This window comes from Berghia stephanieae, chromosome 11, assembly GCF_034508935.2.
Source record: "Berghia stephanieae isolate SIO BIC M18660-M18661 chromosome 11, UCSD_Bste_1.3, whole genome shotgun sequence".
NCBI classification, from domain to species: Eukaryota; Metazoa; Mollusca; class Gastropoda; order Nudibranchia; family Aeolidiidae; genus Berghia; species Berghia stephanieae.
In genome coordinates this window covers 15,472,590-15,493,274 of record NC_088370.1, presented here as the reverse complement: position 1 = coordinate 15,493,274, position 20,685 = coordinate 15,472,590, and the positions used below count along the sequence as shown (strand labels likewise).

The window sequence follows — 20,685 nt, the reverse complement described above, 5'->3', positions numbered from 1 at the left end:
TCGCAGCAGTCGTGTCTTATGTAGAGGAGAACCATAATGCAACCCACCAGTTGTCAAAACTTACTAAGAAGTTTAAAAGTGAGTGCACCAATAGAGGCTGTGGAAATAACTATGCACACCTTACCCGGTTCAAAGAGCGGCTTATGAGAGTCTTTCCAAGCATAGAATTATATTCTTCTGGACGAAATACATATGTAGCACACGATAGCAAAGTTGCTGCGTTATTAGTAAAGAATCAAAAGGAACAAGCAGATGATAATGCAATGTCTTTGTGGCGTGCAGCAAAAACTATCCGACAAGACATCATTCACAAATGCCCTCAAACACCAACACAATGGGACATCGGGATTGGAAGTCAAGAAGACGCAGTGCCTAACTCCCTGTTGACATTAATCAAAATGATTTTGGTTGGATCGTCTCCTTCAGAAAAGTCTGATTCCAGGCATCAAGAAAGCCTATCTATATCACAACTTATTGTGTCAAATACCAAAAATAAAAATAAAACCGGGCCGACTTTTCAAAAAAAGACAATCGCAGATCAAAGAGACGCCATTACCGTTGTATGAAAGTCTTTTTTTTATACACACATACAAGATCAAAGAAGATAATTGACACATTATTTTCGCTAGAGTTGTGTTCCTCATATAAACGTATGTTGTCATTGTCATCGGATATCGCATCAGCAGCTGAAAATAGATTCGAAGAGGAAGGAATTCTTTGCCCAATCAATCTGAAGAAAGAACTTTTTACTGTTGCTGCTGTTGATAACATTGATTATAACCCAAGCTCAACAACTCACAAAAACTCCGTCCACGGAACAAGTATCTCCATGTTTCAGCAACCTACAAATGATGAGTCCGGTGTTGATCGAGAAAAGTTGAATATGAATACTTCTGACGTCATTCACACTGACAGCAATATTTTGTCGGATTTTCTAAAGGTCGCCCAAGAAATTGCATTTGGAGTTAAACCAAATATACCTGCAACAAACACTGGTCCATCGAACATTATTTCAAACATGACAAATGACCCTTATATGACAGAAGAAACGGACTGGCTACAACATATTTCATCAAATTACTTGGAACAAGATGTAAAAACATGGGCTGGATTTCATTCTTAACGCTCTTTGTCTCATAATATGCCAAAATTAATCAATACAATGCTTCCGTTGTTCGAAGAACAAGCAAACAAAGGAAACCAAACGTCATTACGGATCATCACGTCACCCAGCTCAGGGCCTTTACTGTCACTATGTACGACAAAGCATTAGATTGCACAGGTGTTAATGCAGCAAGAAAATATTCATTTTGCCAAAAAGGTCGTGAAATAGAGAGACTTCCTCCCCACAAGAAGTGCATTACAGCAACACATTAAACGGGCGGCATCTCAAGCTGGCTATGTTTTGAGCTCTGCAACAGAAAATGATCCTGTGCTACCATCACCTCTGGAATGGGGCTGGAAAATGGACGGAGGAAAGCTCTTACCATACTGGTCATCACAGCCGGAAGTATCCAAAGTGTGCCAACAACTTGTCAAATGTGGCTGCAAGAAAGGATGCACATCACGATGCAAATGATTGCGAGCCCGCTTACCATTACCATGCACAGACTTATGTCGATGTAGAGGATGTCATATCACAAACAATTAGGTAGGTTGAAAATGTAATTTGATTATAAAGGACTATAAGGAAAAGCCAAACAAATAAAAGCCAAGCAACTTTGGTCAGGCTTAACTCTTGACTTTAAACAGTCAATATCAGGTCTCAAGGTAGTTAGCATTAGCTTGAAAGCTTACCCCGTCCGGGAATCATTGTAAAGTGCTTTGAACAGTTTGGTGGATACTGCGCTATATAAAAGCTCACAGGGTTTTTTTTTCATTGTAAAGCAACATGAGTATGGAGTTGGTCATGGATTTTGTACTGTGTAATATAATTTTTCATGATTTTATTCATTTTCAAATAATATTTAATTTCGCCCTGTTTGACGCTGTTAACATATGCCCGTTGAAAACCAACAGCCCTAAATCTTTCAAAATGAAAGCTATAAGATAGGGAATATGTCTATGGTTGATATACAACAAAAAGTACGAGAGAAAATATGGTAATTTCACAACATAATTAATATATTCAGTACTAATCAGTAAGAGGGCGAATAGAATTTCCTCGATTATTCCCCCTGAATTTACTAATGTTTATATAGTAAAATATAAAATGCTTTAAAACCAACTTTTTTGTAAAATGTCAGAATGCTTCTCTATCAGATTGTGTTCTTGGTGGTATAAGGTACCTGTGTGCCAATTTTCATGCTTTCATCACCTATTTGCACAATTATACCGTAATTCCCCCTGCTATTGTAAAGCGCTTTGAGCACATTTAGTGGAAATTGTGCTATTTAAAACTCAATTATTTATTTTTTTTAAACTCAATAAATTTTCAATTTTGGCAAGAAAAGCTTTCAACTTCAAATATTGATCTAGTAAGACATACATGCCAATTTGAAATTTTTTAATAAAAAATTAATAGTGTCCTTAATATAATTATCTCAATCTTAAAAATAACATTAATAATAATGAAAACAATTGCAAAGGGACATAACCCCAATAAACCCAATGCGCTTTACAAGGGGTCCCTGACCAACAGCAACTCGTAACATGTAGAACGAATCATGACGCCTGTTAGGCGATATTACAATTTGTTCCTGACAGAGACAACGCTGTCAACGGCCAGGTATTAATCTTACACCCGAGTACGGTGAGAGAAAGTGAGTAAAGAGCCTTTTCCATGGACTCAACTATGCGCCGAGCGAGGCTCGAACCCAGGACCTTTCAATCCGAAAGCGAGTGTCATACCACAAGACCACATAGCCACACAAAAATACAAGAAAATTACTATCCCACAAAATGAGCCTGCCTTGACACAATTTTCCAAATCTCTATCCACAACAAGAAGAAAAAAACCCCCAAAAAACAAAACAAAACAACATGAACAACAACAGCAACAAGCCTTATCCTAAATGTTAAGGGAACCCTTTTAAAGCACTTTGAACATAATTATTAAATTTGTAGATATTGTCACTTTATAAAAGCACGATTTTTTACAATAACTAATGGAGATCTATAATATTTACATATAAATATAGACGATTACAAACAGTCACTCATCTGTTTTAATTATTAGACTTGCCAAATAAAAATTTCATAAAATATTAATTGGAGCCCCCAAAAGTAGTAATTTGGGACAAAAAGTAGTAATCAGTCCAAAAATAAAGAGAAAGTTGCCTTTCCATGTTCCGACTTGAATATGCCCGGCCAACTGGGCAAAAAACGTCACTTCGTCGTAGATTCGCAATTTTACAACCAATTAATCATATTTCCTTTTTTTTTTCGCTTTTTAAATAAATTTAAAACAAAATTTCGTAATTAACGAAATTTCGTAATTGCACAGGTAAAGTCGTAATCAAGTAATGGCGGTCTCTGTATCGTAAAATTACGATAAACTCGTAATGCTTGGCAAGTCTGTATTATACTAAGTCTAATGTTTTGTGAAAATTAAAATAGATTAAAATAGATCTTTTGAGCCATCAACGATCACAATCAGTCGGATAATAAAGTTTGCAGATGTGTGCAAATGAATCTGGCAACGAGGCGGGCAGATGGCGATTCCCCAACATCAATTGGATTCAATAGTCTGATGTCACGTCTGCCCAGCAACGTACAGATTGGTTCTAAACAAAGAAAATTGGAACTTTTTATTCTTCATGCTGGCTAGAACTTGATCAGAATGTATAAAAGTCAAAACATGCTTACGATTTCTAATGTGTCTCTCCTCTGGATACACTTTTATACTTGTCTGAAAAGTATTTCATCAGGGCGTCCGCCATTGTTCCAAACCAGTTTAGAACCAGTTACAAAGTTAAAATACGTCATTACGAGGGAAGTGACATCACGACTGTTGAAGCCTATTGACCTATCATGATGGATACTATCATTATGCCTTAGCAGATTTTATAAATAATGATTTGAGTCAACAGGTGATAGAATTACCCTCAATTGAAAAAAGGTTTGCAAGTTACTCATATATCGATATGTAAAAAATAATTTTATCATTTTTAGATTTGCCAGTAACTCTGTCCCCGTTGGCAAAAATTGAACATGGGATGTACGGAACAATTGACTCCCCAACCCTATTTTCCTTTCAGAAGTCTTAATTTAAATAGATTCAAAAAACAAAACAACCCCCCCCCCCCCCCCCCCCGCCGGAAAAAAACCCCAAAAAACAAAAACAAACCACAACAAAAACAAACCCACCACAAAAAATTTGTAAAGAAAAAAACAAAAAAAAACAAACAACAAACAGAAAAAAAAAACCAACCACAAAAAATTTGTAAAGACAAAAAACCGAAAAAAGAAAAATGACAAAAACCAAATGTAATCTAATAAACTGGAACAATTCCAATTCCTGCAATGTGAAAAGAAACAGCACCGGCGTCACTAACCAATGATTTGAGCAGCCTCCAAGGCAGACGATACATTGTACGGAGATAAATAGCCACTATCTGTGGTGAAAAATGCTGGGAAACTCTTCGACTTGCTGAAGGAACTCACAAAAACGCCTTGTGTCTCCTGAAGATAGATTTTAAAAAAAGGGTTGCAAAGAAAGGACAGATACTTTAAGTTGAAAGGCTGTATGTAAATAAAATAGAGAGCACAGATGATTGTGCACTCTATTGAAATTAAAAAGCAAAAATACCATTAAATTTTTTTTTTCGAGATTGAAGATTTCATAATTTCTAATTTTGATACCTACTTTTGAGAGATGCCATGCTTTTGAGTTTGACCAAAAATTAGAGGTGCCTAAATGAGTCAATAAAAATGGAGAGAAAGAAAAAGGGAGTATATGTGACTCATAAATTAGGTCTTTCGGATTGGAAGGTCCCGGGTTCGAGCCTCACTCGGCGCATAGTTGAGTCCTTGGAGAAGGCTCTTTACTAACATTCTCTCACCGTGCTCAAGTGTAAAATGAGTACCTGGCCGTTAACAGCGTTGTCTCTGTCCGAAAAAATGTAATATCGCCTAACAGACGTCATGTCCAGTCCTAAATGTTAAATGTTGCTGTTGGCCAGGGAGCCCTTGTAAAGTGCTTTGAGCACATTTAGTGGATATTGCGCTATATAAAAGCTCTTTTTTTTTTTTTTAAAATAACAAAACATCCTTTCAGAGAACATGAGTATTTTTCATTGGTTAAAAAAAAAAATCAAATCAAATCAACCAATACTGGAAATAATTTGAAGCCAAAGCTCTCGAGAGGCATTAGTAGATATATCATTCATCTGGAAGAATAATGACTCACCAGATATTCCAATGTTTTCCCAATGTCCAGTATAGACTTGACGCCTGAGGACACCACCGCCACTGGGGTCCTGCCCAGCTCTGTGAGGTCAGCACTGATATCAAAGGCTGTTGGGATAAAATTATAATCATATCCCGTCATGGATGAAAAAATCAAACAGGAGTAAATTATTTAAGTGCCTTTTATTATAACAAATAAAATGAAGTTTCTTTTAAAAAAATCATCAATGAACAAAAATTATGTGTCAAACGTTATCCTACGTCATGGCACAAGACCGAAGGGCTAGAGCTCAGGTGGTCGCTGGTTCGGATAAGTAAGTAAGTGAGTAAGTAAGTCAAACATTATCCACTATCTCTACAGTCAAAAAGAAATCTTAAATTCTTACAATCTTAACTTTTTCAGCGCTGAGGTTATATTCGCATTTCCGTCACAAAATGGCTGACAACTGATTGAGGCAGCATGAGAATGACAAACTTAGACAAAGCGACATTCAAATTCGGCGCAAAATCTCAATTAAAATACCATCCTAGGGTAAAGTGAATATTCTGATGAAAGAAATGATACCATTGGTTCAATTTATAGTACTTTTGTAGAAAGTAGAAAGCCTTTCAAGACCGGCCGCACTGTGCGGCCATTGGCCAGTACAACAAATTCTGCTCTGGCCGCACTGTGTGTCCAATGGTGCTGAAAGAGTTTTAAAAATCATCAAAGAACAAAAATTATGTATCAAACAATATTCACTATCACTACAGTCAAAAAGACATCTTAAATTCTTAAAATCTTAAGAATCTTGAAACGACCAAGAGAGAGAGAGAGCATACATTTGTATACAGTGGAATCCTGTTAAAGTCCACACCACTGGACCAGAATGATTGGTTGACTGAATCTATTATCAATGGAACACACTTAGATAGAGAAGTTATAGTGGGATCAACAAGAGGGCACTGGCTGTAAGCAGAAGTTGTCGTCTTTACGCGCTTCTACAGTATATTATATTATAGTCACAAAATATGTTAATATCAAGCCATTTGAAAAAATCAGTTGCAAAATATGCAAATTTTCAACAGTTGGAAGAATTAATAGTCGTGAAAAGTAAAATACCCTGTAGCTGAGAAAATTCGAAGTCCGGTAACAAATTGTTGCATTTGCAATACCTTTAGGTATACTACTACTACTACTACTACTACTACTACTACTACTACTACGACTAATACTACTACAACTACTATAACTACTACTGCTACTACCACAACTACTACTTTAGGTACCTTTAGGTCATTTTAATACCAGTAAAAAGATACTAATAAGGATAATCAAATTTGTTTAATAAAGTGCTCAATTAAAGGATAATGTAAGACCGTTATTTTAAACTTTGTACTTTTCAGATTTAAGTGCATAGAATATCTATACTTTAAAAAAGAAGCCCTATACAACAAAATATACTTCCATTTTCTATACCCCCCCCCCCCCCCCGCTCCCTTTCTTCATCCTTCAAATGAATCCTAGGATTATTTGTTTTGTTTGTTTTTAAGGGTTTTACGGCGCTTGCAACACATTAAGGTCATATCAGCGCCAGTAAAAAGGAAGAAAATGGAATAGTAAAAAGTTCTAGAATTACAATTAAAGCACTCAAGAAAAGGTAAGACAAAGGGGAATTGGTTCAAATAGGAAACAGATGTAGATTCCAAGAGCACATTATCAAAGTACTTAGTTTGAGATACCTAAAAGTCTCCAAACACCAGCACAGGTCCCCACTAAGAGGAATACACTCAAATGTTTACAAATCATATGTTAAAAATGAAAAGAGTAACAGTACATAACAGAGAGATGATTTACAAGGAAAAAAATATCATCTCCCAAAACTATAACTATACATTCGACTGTTTCCCTCTCAGCCAAGGACTTCGTCCAAGGTCAGGACAAAACCAAGCAATCTCATTCCAAGACAAAGACAGAAAGCAATTGGAAAACAGATAACAGGGGATAGAAGACACAGAAAGTACCTCCCTGCCCGCTATGGGAGGTAGGAACCCCATCCAGAATCCTAGGATTACATCCTATGCACCACCATCGCCTTCAACTACAGACAATGTCCAACTAAAACCAAATCTCTTTATTTAGAGGATTACACAAACCGATTGGGCTAAACGTCAGCTGGCCACTTGTTTTCAGGAAATAAGTAATTTCATTTATATTTGTATTGTGATGTTTCAAAGTTATCATTTAAAAAAAATCATTGCATCTTATTCCTCAACATACTTGTCTCAGCACCTCTATGTACGCCTCCGATACCTCCAGTAGCAAATATGGGAATTCCTGCCATGTGGCAAGCTAGCATTGTGGCAGAGACTGTCATTCCCCCACTCAAACCCTGGAATTTAAAAAGTCAAAATAAGGGCTGTGCTGAAGGGCATTGTAAAAGCATAGATATAAAATCTAAAATGCACAGTGATCATACTTATTTTATATTGAAAGCAATTTTTTTTTTTCGTAATAATTCATTGTGCATACTCATGAAATAGACAATAGCAACTGCTCGCTACCCTTTGGATACTTTCCACCAGATCTAACAGACCCAACTACCCAATCACTGCTGGGTGAGACAAGGGGGTCGGGTCAGAAAAAAAATCTGGACTGCAGTCAGGATTGATCATGAAGCGAGTGCTCTACCAACCACTACCAACTGTTGCTAAATTGCAATACCATATTATAATTCTATTGGACAAGGTGATTTTTACTTTTCTGGTCAATAAATTATTATTAAGGGTGATCCTGATAGCTCAGTGGTAGGAGCAATCTCCTAACAAGCAAAGGGACAGGGATCGATCAAGAATATAGCTGAAATGTTTATATTGTCTTCTGGAACTTTCCTACTCACTTCATTTCTTGTTATTATTCACCATTGGATTGACTGGGTAATTAATTGGGTCTGTTAAATCTGGTGGGTAGCACCAAATCATGGTATTCACTATTTGGAAAAAGTGAGTGGAGCAGGCACTTAAGTTGATAATAACAAGAAATGAAGTGAGTAGGAAAGTGCCAGAAGACAATAAAGAATTTAAAAATTTGGCAGCGATGGGGGATCGAAACCGCAATCTTACTGGTAGGACAACTCTGCCTAAGCGGGGAGAACATAACACTACTGTCAGAGTTATCCACCACTCAAAAAAAAAAAAGTGGTAATAATATTTTTATTCTCTATCGTCTTCTGACACTTTCCTACTCACTTCATATCTTGTTATTATTCACCATTTGAGAACTCAAAAGTTTTCATTACTTTATACTAAAAACACTTCCCTCTATGGTCAAAATGTTGTCAATCACTATTTTTTTCTCGAAAATTTAGGCTTTTTGAAAAATAAGATAGTGAAAATACATCAATCCGAATTTGTTGAAGTTTGGCTTACAAAATAACTGGTAGGTACGGTATATGCCGATGAAATTTGTACAAGAGGCAGATCAGGATATATACTACTCATTATTTCCTTATTATAAAACAGAAAATTTAGTGGAACAGGCATTCATGTTGATAATAACAAGAAATAAAGTGAGTTGAGAAGACCCAGAAGACAAAAGAGAATAACTATTGTAGCAATGGGGAGTAGACCTAAAAAAAGCCCCAAAAAACAAAGCATTTATATAGCGCAATATCCACTAAACATGCTCAAAGCGCTTTACAAGGTGTCCCTGGCCAACAGCGACACTTAACATGTAGGACGGGACACGACGCCTGTTAGGCGATATTACAATTTTTTCGGATAGAGACAATGCTGTTAATGGCCAGATAATCATTTACACCTGAGTACGGTGAGAGAAAGTGAGTAAAGAGCATTTTCCGAGGGCTCAACTAAGCTCGAACCCAGGACCTTCCGATCTGAAAGCAAGTGTCATACCACTAGACCACATAGCCGCATCTAAAGACCTAACTGTTACAAAATCTCCATCAAGAAAAAGCCTGTCTACCATCAGAGAGGTGGATAGCATCCATCTTGTGGTCAGAGAGACGTACCGTAACGGCTGGGTCCTGGGTTCAACTCCCATCAATGCAAAAGTTTTTATTTTCTATCGTCTTCTGGCACTTCTCTATTCAATTTCCTGTTAATTGAAAACAGATGAACTCAGCCTGTTTAACCGTAGCCATCGTTATGTTATAGCCTGACATTGAAATCCAAAAGGACTGGCAGTTTGACGTCGTCATTTGTTTTTTGCACCGCCTAGTGAGTTGTCGTTAGTAGAGCTCATGAAAACAAGTTATTTCATAGGTTGAACTATTGAATACAACTCACGATTTGTTTTCTTTTGTGGCAAAAGACTGGCATTTTGATGTCATTTTTTGGCCAGTGTCAGGCCATAACTTTACGAAGGCCACGGTTTAACCCTCTCCTTACCAGCCTTTTTCAGGATTTTCCCCAAAATGTCACCCCCCACATAGCCGCATCTAAAGACCTAACTGTTACAAAATCTCCATCAAGAAAAAGCCGGTCTACCATCAGAGAGGTGGATAGCATCCATCTTGTGGTCAGAGAGACGTACCGTAACGGCTGGGTCCTGGGTTCAACTCCCATCAATGCAAAAGTTTTTATTTTCTATCGTCTTCTGGCACTTCTCTATTCAATTTCCTGTTAATTGAAAACAGATGAACTCAGCCTGTTTAACCGTAGCCATCGTTATGTTATAGCCTGACATTGAAATCCAAAAGGACTGGCAGTTTGACGTCGTCATTTGTTTTTTGCACCGCCTAGTGAGTTGTCGTTAGTAGAGCTCATGAAAACAAGTTATTTCATAGGTTGAACTATTGAATACAACTCACGATTTGTTTTCTTTTGTGGCAAAAGACTGGCATTTTGATGTCATTTTTTGGCCAGTGTCAGGCCATAACTTTACGAAGGCCACGGTTTAACCCTCTCCTTACCAGCCTTTTTCAGGATTTTCCCCAAAATGTCACCCCCAACTAACGCAAAAATAGACTTTTTATCACTCTGAAATAATAGCAGTAAGCTCTTGCCATACATAACTTCTTGATCAAAATATGCTCTACAACACACTGTTCATTTTCTATAAATTTTATGATGTATAAAAGAAATTTGAATAAGAAAAATATTGGTTGTATCGTAACGAATGTGACGATTTTCCTATAGTTGGTAAGGAGAGGGTTAAAGTCAAAACATTGCTATAACCTCAGCTGATGACTTTCAGCAAGTTGCAAAATTCAAAATACCTGACTTAGAACATACGACAAATCTCTCCTGGAAATTTTGACTAAACTTGAGCATTTCTCTGCCAGTAGTAAAAGCTCTGTATCATTCAAACCTGTAAAATAAAAATATCTTTACAGTAATGAAAATCGTAAAAGTAAGTTATTGTTTGATATCAATTGATTCAGTGCCAATTCACATTAATTCATCGTTATATTTCACAGATTTATAGACTGTCATGAACTAATCGATGAAAATATGAAGCTAATTTAAAATAAAATGAACATAAAATATAATAAAATATTCATAAAATGTACAGCAGGTAACAAGCAAATCTATAAAACTCGGACAAGAGGTAAAATAGATTTGTAAAAATGGATTTGTAATGCAAATAGAATTTTGAAAATAGATTGGGGAAGGATTGCACACAGCAGTCAACACAGGTTGATAATAAGTAAAAGTAGAGCATGGCATTTGAATGTATAATTAATAACTAATGTAAATATAAATCACTAGGTGAACATGCATAAATAAATAGATTTTAGAGCGAATATAGTATCTTTCAAAGTTCATGAAATACAAATCATCCTAAAGTTTCGTAACGCTGATGGTAAAAATAAATTAAAATATCTTCGTCTTTTTGATTTTCATGTGTCTGTTACTCTTCTGGCTTGCTTATTGTGATTTCATTGTACAGAGGGGACTTGCCTCTTTGAAATTTGTTAATCTTAACATTTAGCAATATCTTTGTGGAAATCCCCAAAGTTAAAAGGTCCCATTCATCATTTTCTAACATTCGATATGCATCCCTGATTATTCTATGTATCTTTATGACTTCAGATTGTTTACAATTTCCACCCCAAGCAGCTATGCAGAAACAAAAGAGACTTACATTACATGATTTATAAAACAAAGATAAAATTGCTTTGTCAACATTTATGGAGTATGGTCTCCTCATCATGAATAATCTTGTCTTCATCATATTTAGTACTTTACATGAATGAGTTGTCCAGTCTAAGTCTAATCTTTCATTGACAGTTATACCCGAGATATTTATAAATATATCAATCTGTGAAATATAATCTTATAATTTTAGATTTGCCACTAATTCTATGCTTGATGACAAAAAAATTTAACCTTGGCTGTACAGAACAATGTTGATCCCAAACCCTTTTTTTTTTTAAACAACAGATTTTGCTGAAGAAGAGTTTTGAGCCAAAAATTTGGGTTTTTTTTTTCTCTCGAAGTGGTTATATTCATGTATGTTCATTACCTTACACAGTCAACAGCATCTAGCAGCTTAGGGGAGAAGAACAATGGCAGCACCAAGATTTTAACAAATAATTACTGCTGTGTTGTAAATATTAAAATTAAAAAAAAAAAATATGCTTCCACCATGACATCATAAGATATCATCGCCTAGGCATTCCACGAAGGAATATAGATAATTCATCAAACAAGATGTCTGATTTCAACAGGAATCACCATGTTATCCAAGTGAGCAAATTGGGGTTAATAATCTTGCTCAAGGAAAAAAACGAAAGTGCCTGAAGAGGCGCTCAAACCTTCCGGGTCACAGTGCAATGCCTTAACCACTTCGTGTTGTAAATTAAAAGTTAGCTAAAACTACCTTTTCCACATGTGACAAACAGAATACATATTGCTGTACCCATCATACATCTATTCTTTCACCGAAAATATTGGCTTGGTAAAATATTAAAATCCTTGATTTGTACAAATAGCTGCTCTTGCTCCTCACTCTGTCAGGTAATGATCAATTTTTTTTTTAAACACTGAAAACCGCAATCCACAAAAGATTACACACAATAAATTGGGGGTTGATCTGAATCTGAATGTTACTCAAAGACGATTCAATTCTGCATATTTGTATTTGAGGGCGGAGACAGTGGTTGAATGTGACAGCAATTGTTGGTGTTTAGGCTGAAGAATTTTGATAAATAAATTTTGTTTGAATATTTCTTAATCTTTTGTGTTCACACATGATTCCGGAAGAGCATTTCAGTCTTTGATAGTGTCGGGTGCAAATGAATACTTGAAGATGTTTGAGTTTGAAGACCGGTGTTTTAGTGTTTTTGAGTGGGATTTTCTTTGAATGAATGAATTTCGTTGTATGTCTAGTTGTTCTAGTGAGATGGCTATCATTTTGTTGGTAATTTATTAATTGATAATCTTATCTACAAAAAAAAAAAAAAAAAAAAAAAAAAAAAAAAAAAAAAAATATATATATATATATATATATATATATATATATATATATATATATATATATATATATATATATATATATATATATATATATATATATATATATATATATATATATATATAAATAAATAAATAAATAATTAAAAAAAAAAAAAAAAAGCTCCCAAAGTCATGTCCCAACTTGAGATGAATTAACAGTAAATGCAAAACCACTGCATAGATTAATCTTATTTAATCTTTTAATCCAATACATTTGCGCTGCGATCCAAAGCTTAAGGAATTACAGTATTTATTATGAAATGATTAGAAGATATATCTTTGTTACAAACCAACTCTCAGCTTGCCATCCAAAACTGCCACTGTTGCTGGTACAGATCCACTTTCCCTGATCTTTTTCTCAACTGACAATGCAGTGCTGGAAAATATAATATTTCAAACATTTAATTTATTCACAATTCGGTCTTATTCAGGATGGACTTTTTGGGTACTTGAAGTGTACATCAACAATCAGGGATGCCAAATGGTTTTAAAAAAAAAAAAAAAAAAAACCCTGAAAATTAGTTGAAGCATCACATCTCACCTAAAACGAACCTTGGACACGAACAACCAAAACATCTATCTTAACTCACTCAACCCTTACACCAACTATATCCGTAATTTACCCGGGTTACTTTTACTTTTACCCTATGCCTGTTTAATTCATTTTTCTGAGACAAATTATAGGGGTAGTATGAAAGCTAATTTTTTAAGTTTTTGAATGTTAATGATAGTTGAATAAAACTATCTATGTACATGCTCATTTTTTAATGCATTTTTTCCAATTTCAAAAAGTAGCAACAATCTGGAGGATTGAGTGAGTTAATTCTCCCCTTCCCCTTTGCAAGTGTACATGGTCTTTGTTGCATCAATACTCTTCAACAGTCGTAGCGTCACTTCCTTCCTAATAACACTGGCTCTAAACTATCGGAACAATGGCGGATGCCCGTATGAAATAGTTCTCCGGCGAGCATAAAGGGTATCCAGAGGGGAAAAAAACCCATAAATTTGATCATGTTTTGACTTTTACACATTCTGATCACAAGGCATATGAAAAGTTATAGCCGGCATGAAAAATAAAAAGTAATGATTTTTTTGGTTTAGAACCAAGATGGCCGCCGTTGCCGGGCGGCGTGACATCAGACTATTGAATCGTATTGCAATAATATTATTTCTGTCTTGAAAAGAAGGACCTTCAATGATGACATTCCTCTTGGAGACAGGGAAAGCTGCTCAGGTGTGAACTGAGGTGTAAAAAAAAAAACCCGGAAAAAGGTGGAAAAAGTGGACATTTGGCATCCTTGAATAATTGAAGAACACACACTGTTCAAAATGAAAGAAATTGTGTGTGGCATTACGAATTTTTTTTGTTAATATTGGGATCTCACAGCAATAAAAACAGCATAAATCATTTACAATAAAATAATACATTAAATAAATAAATAAATATAAATAATAATAATAATAATAATAATAATAATAATAATAATAATAATAATAATATTAATAATAATAATAATAATAATAATAATAATAATAATAATAATAATAATAATAATAATAATAATAATAATAATAATAATATAATAATAATAATAATAATAATAATAATAATAATAATAATAATAATAATAATAATGATAATAATAATTTTAAACAAAATTTGTTTTCTTAACTGTGTGCTAGTTTGAAATGGCCTGTAAATTTGATTTCATATATAAAATAACATGAATGCAAAAAGGAAAACAAACAAACAACACACACACAAAACACACTTACAGTACAGGCAGATGAGGGCGTGCATACATAAATATTCATGGAAACAAAGTTATGAAGATGGAAAAAGAATATCATGTATCATTCCAGTAAGGGTAAGAATATAGTATAACATTTGTGACCGAAATAATAACTGTTTGATTTCAGTGAACAACAAAACAGTCCTTCTGTGGTGTGCCAAGAATGAATTAAAAATTGATTTTTAAAACATAAACAAACAAAATTCCTTTATTCATCCCATAGGGGCAATTTGTCTCTAGGGTCTATTCCAAGGGAAGACTGGAATAACACAGGCGTCAGCCGCAGTGTAGCACCGCAAATTGAGCTAGGGTGAGATGACTTGCTCAAGCCCAAACAGTGTTGCAATGAGTGATCGAACTCAGTATCTTTTGGGTACGAAGCAAAGACCGTACTGCTGAGCCACACTGCCCCTAATGATGCATAGGTGATTAACAATTATCAAACATTACCTAAAATTATGAGGGTATGGCATTCCATGTGTGATGATGGTGCTCTCCAAGCCTACAACTCCCTTCCCAGAATGCAATGCTTCCTGCACCTCTTCTGATACGTGCAAATGGTCTAAAAATTTAAAATTAATAAAAACACACAGGGAAATCAATGTCTTATGACATAAATTTATCATCCTATGAAACATGTCCGAAAAAGTTTGCATCAATAAATTTTAAAGTTATATGTCAATAAATAAAGGAGTGAAGGAATGCAACAAATGAATGAATAATTAAAAAAAAAAACAACAAACCCCCCCCCCCCCCCCCCCCCCAAAATCCCAGCTGGTACAAGCATTTACCCTGGTCCATAGAATTAATTATGTCACACAACAAAGTGATTTCTGTGCTGTGTCCAGGACGGTATGCCGGTTGGAAAACTGGCAGCATATTATGTGTCATCAGAAAGTCATTCAATCTTTTTGCTACTGGTTTTATCGGTGAGTTTGGTAACGAAGTGCAGGTTGGAAATTGGTCGGAAATTTCAGACGTTATTGGGATTCAGTGACGATTTCTTTAACAAAGGCAGAACTATGGCATGTTTGAATCTGTCTGGAAAATCGCCATTTTTAGAAATGCGTTTACAATTGACATGATTGATGGCGCGAGTAGTTTTTAAAAACTTTTTAATACGCTTTATTTGGGACGGCTGAAAATATTAGAATTATCTCATTTTCGGATGCAGGATCAAAGTATGATAGTGGTTTGTTGTTGGTTTGATTATCTTGTGAAATTATTGCGCTTTGCGCTTCTCGACTATCGAGGTCATGATGTATCTTTGCAATTTTGTCTAAAAAGAAAGTTGATAACGTTTCAGCCAGTTGTTGTGGATAGTTTGACGTGGGTAATTTTGATACCGATGACTCAGTTCTTATCATAGTATCATTTATTAACTTGAACATTCCTTTTGAATATTTTTTTTTGTGTTTGTTATGGCATTTCTCATGTGGTTTTGTTTACATTCCGAAAATAATTTATTCGTCAATCGTTTGGTAGCTTTGTGTATTTGCCTGTCTTCGTCTAATCCAGAAGATTTCCATTTTCTCTTTTCTAATGTCTTCATTGAACCAGTCATTGTTGGGCCTGATAGTGATTATTTTAGATTCCAAAATAGATAAAAAATTTTCAAAAATTGTTAGTTTTCATCACGCTATGTCCTTTGGTAACTTTGTGATATCGGATGTATATATTTCCTGTCTCAGTTGTTCCATGTCAAAGTTTTAGGTTTTACGGTTGACTATTTTTCTCTTAATTGGTTTTGGTTTGAAGTAATTCAAATTGCAGATTATTATATTGTGCTCTGCAGGTCTACATCAACAATTGATGGGTTGTCTACATTTTTTAAACTTGTGCTTGTATTCACTAAATTTTTCATGTCAAAATAATAATAAAAAATAAAGTATGAATTGCTTACTTTTACCCGTTGACAACAATCTTATGAATTTGAACAATCTCTGTGGCCTGCATATTGATCTGATTGTCTTGGTCGCCATATAGATAGGTGGAGATGGGACTGCCAACATCGTGTTGCAGTTGTAGAGGCGAAATTTCACCCGGTCTTAACTGGAGAGATAAGGGAGATTACAGTATTGTAGTTTAGCAAAAATGAAAGGATATCGCAATCACATCCACTAACCTAGATAAGAGAGGTGACAGTTCTGTAAGATCAAAATTTGAATCAATCACTACCTATGATTTAAATGGCAGGACTTTAATAAACTCAATAAATTCAACTGAAGACATAATGACTTTTTTGGGGGGTCAATTTTGAACAGAGATTTGTTCATAAACAAGTCCTCATTCAATGAAAATGATTTTACGCAGAGGTGGGCCCGTATGTGGTGCCATCATACTAATACTCATCATGAAAATGTCTCACTCAGTCACTCAGTTTTCTATCTAATCCAGACCAACGATGGTAGATTTTCCGACATTTTTTGTGACATTATGTCAATTATGTGCCTGGGCTAGAGAAAAAAAAAAAAAAACAAAAACAAAAATACAAGGAACATAGACATTTTAAAAATATTATATTCAGTATGACATATTAGAAGAGAGCATTTCCCCAGATTTCAAGACACCCGAGCCCGAGAGCGAAGTAAGAAAATGAAAATGTTGTGTCTTGTGATTTGTCCTCTACTTGGACTTTTGTCTTTTTTATGTAACGTGGCCTCCGTTTGATTTTGATGAATTATAAAGAAACTAAGCAAAGCGTATCATTCTAAACATGATGGTCCATAAGGTTTTAAAAAATACTTTGTCTCAAAATCGATCTTTGATCTATGTTGGCGTTTTGAGAGTTTGCATTGTTTGTTTTCATTTGTGCACTCGCTCACCTATGTCAGCACTCATTTCACGACCACCGACCATGTTTCAATTTTCCGGGAATAGCAGATAGTTTATGAAAAGAATTCCAAATCAGACAAATTAAAATGCCAAGTTTTCATTATAAACACAAATGAATATATTTTAATAATATTATTAAGCTCGAAATGACTTATTTCACCAAAAAAAAAAAAAAAAAAAAGATTCCTTCCAAGGTATACAGCAAGATTTTATCCGGGTTTTTATGGTCAAATATTGCTTGCCATCCTTTGAATAGGACGGGAATCTATCTCAGAATAGGCTACTTTCCTCCACATCAATTGATGCTACGCACTTTAAAAAACAAAACAAAACAAAAAAAAAAAAAAAAAAAAAAAAAAAAACAAAAAAAAACCAACAACAAAAGAAAACACACAACTCACAAAATTCGCCAGTTGGATATAACGGACACAAAATGATGTGTTACCTTAAACCTTTTTCGTCTGATTAATATGAGAAATACTCATAAAAATGGCTGGCTAAAAACAATAACAAAGAGCCGAGTGACGCCAAATCGTTCCTTGGTCGACGGTCCAAATCACCGACGAGGCGATTGCCCTCCTACTACTGAGCTTTTAGGACCCTTACATTTATCTTTGCCGCGGGCGAGCATCATTGCTGTGATAAGTTTCAGATTTGTTGTTGTTTTTATTTTTCAAAATTCGATTTATTTGTTCCCCCAAGTCAGTTCACAAATCGAGCATTATCGTTATAGAGACAATAACTTAAACTTTTGCCATTCAAATGACTTGCCAATAATAGGGTTTGGCAAGATTCTTTTATATCCACCCTATAAGGGTTTGGTGTGAAAATCGTCAAACTGGTCACTTAATAACTTTCTTCGAAGTCGTCTTTTATTAGTCCCTCCACGCCTCGTTCTGAAAAAAGTCCGCGAAATTAAAGGGGAGGCAAGAGAAAAATCAGCTGATCGTTAAAATAGTAACAGAAAAGTGGAGGTGCTCGGCAATGAATGCAAGAAAGACAATTAAAACGCCGTAAAAATGTTTAAAAATCACTTAATGTTATACGAGTAATTACCATCCATAACAACCTGTCAAATTCACATATGTAAGATGCCAAGCCAAAATTAATAATAAAATAATAAAGAACACGATTGACCGTTGACTACACATGCATACGAGTACCAGAAATATTTTGTAAACAATGTAACACAATATAATGTGTAAGTTTCAAAGCAAATGCAACCACAAATAACATCAAAGAACAATGTGGGACTACTGTTTTAATTTCATAAAACCAAACGTATATTTTCTGCCCCCGATATTGAACGTGTAGTTAGTATGTATCGTACAAACAACATTCGTTTAGACAGGTAGTCGGGATTCTAGCGCCAGTTTTATTTGGGCAACCATGATTGGGATTTCACTCAATGCACTTATTATTATTATTATTATTATTATTATTATTATTATTATTATTATTATTATTATTATTATTATTATTATTATTATTATTATTATTATTATTATTATTATTATTATTATTATTATTATTATTATTATTATTATTATTATATTATATAATATTAATAATAATAATAATAATAAGTAGTTGAAAGCAGTCTGTGGTGTATAAGTGCATATGTACATTATTTCTTAATAAATGCTTCAAAACAAAACTAAAAAAAAAAAAAGAATAAATGAAGAAAAATATCTATTTGGGCATTTACTTACATTAATAGTCTTGAAAATCACAATCACAATCCATGAAAATTAAATATCCCAAAATCCGAAGAAGACATGAATGTAATCCAAAATCCAACACAGGAATGTATTTTAATAGGAGACAGATATCCTATTAAAACCATAGCATTACTTGCAAACAACAATACCCCACTCTGCGTTTAACGGGCTTGTGGCCGTCACATTGTAAATTGTGGCCGCATTAGGGTAATCGGTGTCCTAAAGACTGACATACTGACATACAATCAATGAGAACTATAAAGAATCCTTTCTAGAATTCAACTACAAACTGAAAAGCATGATAAATATCACTCTCAAATAATTTCCTTTGCACAGGTTCACTCACACTCTCCTTTATTGCAAAACATTGATAAGTGAGATAAAGTTTGTATTTCAATTATAAACTTAATCACATAATCTAAATGATGGAGAATAAAAACAGCTAATAATAAAAAATTTCAGAGATCAAGTTATCTATTTGAACTCCGCATATTTAGCTTAATTACTCAATGACCATATATTTTTTAAAATTGCATTGTTTCATTTAAACAAGACCATGACGCTTATGTCTGGACCGGGTATTCACAACTTCTGCATTTGCATTCCACTTTCGAATCGAATTAATCTCTATCTTATCCGTTTATTTGCAAAGTTTCTGCACTTTATAAATAAGACCATAACGCTTATGTCTGGACCGGGTATTCGCAAATTCTGCATTTGTGTTCCACTTTTCGAATCGAATTAATATCTAGTCTATCCGTTTATTTGCAAAGTTTCTGCATTTTATAAATAAGACCACGACACTTATGTGTTAGGTTGTTCGCAAATTCTGCCTTTGTGTTCCACTGTTCGATTAGAATTAATCTCTATTTTTTCCATTTATTTGCAAAGTTTCTGCACTTTATAAATAAGACAATGACGCTTATGTCTGGACCGGGCATTCGCAAATTCTGCTTTTGTGTTCCACCTTTCGAATCGAATTAATCTCTATTTTATCCGTTTATTTGCAAAGATTCTGCACTTTATAAATAAGACCATGACGCTTATGTCTGGACCGGGTATTCGCAAATTCCGCTTTTGTGTTCTACTTGTCGAATCGAATTAATATCTAGTCAATCCGTTTATTTGAAAAGTTTCTGCATTTTATAAATAATAATAATTGTTCAAAAGTTTACCTTACACCCGATATTACAAGTACAAGTGAGCCAGGTGATGAATATTGTCAAACAGTGTGACAGATGAAATAGGAAGAGAAGAGAGAGAGAGAGAGAGAGAGAGAGAGAGAGAGAGAGGAGAGAGAGAGAGAGAGAGAGAGAGAGAGAGAGAGAGAGAGAGAGAGGGGGGAGAGAGACAGAGAGAGAGAGAGATTCGTTTTTTGTTCAAAATCTCTCTCTCTCACTCTCTCTCTCTCTCTCTCTCTCTCTCTCCTATTGCACAAGGTTGTACTATTTTACTATTTATCAAGAACAGCCAAGGTGGCAACCCAGTCTCTGTATAAACTAAGCAAGATGGCAACAGGGACCTCG

At 34.7% G+C, this 20,685-nt stretch overlaps 1 protein-coding gene across 3 annotated transcripts in view; it reads right to left on the bottom strand.

Annotated features, from left to right (window-relative positions):
• The window catches only part of LOC144957011 (uncharacterized), a 43,196-nt gene extending 25,157 nt beyond the window's left edge, over nucleotides 1–18,039 (bottom strand). Inside the window, exons 1-8 of one of the 3 annotated variants that reach the window (XM_078887928.1) lie at nucleotides 17,429–18,039; nucleotides 16,507–16,655; nucleotides 15,054–15,165; nucleotides 13,101–13,186; nucleotides 10,569–10,660; nucleotides 7,610–7,721; nucleotides 5,351–5,457; nucleotides 4,497–4,623 (exon numbers count right to left, since the gene is read on the bottom strand). In XM_078887928.1, the coding sequence (XP_078744054.1) occupies nucleotides 4,497–4,623; nucleotides 5,351–5,457; nucleotides 7,610–7,721; nucleotides 10,569–10,660; nucleotides 13,101–13,186; nucleotides 15,054–15,165; nucleotides 16,507–16,615 (745 nt within the window). In that variant the 5' untranslated portion in view covers nucleotides 16,616–16,655; nucleotides 17,429–18,039. Of the gene's footprint in view, nucleotides 1–4,496; nucleotides 4,624–5,350; nucleotides 5,458–7,609; nucleotides 7,722–10,568; nucleotides 10,661–13,100; nucleotides 13,187–15,053; nucleotides 15,166–16,506; nucleotides 16,656–16,971; nucleotides 17,226–17,348 lie in introns of those variants that run through there. The other 2 variants (XM_078887929.1, XM_078887930.1) reach the window with 2 other exon arrangements.
• Nucleotides 18,040–20,685: the final 2,646 nt, after the last annotated feature.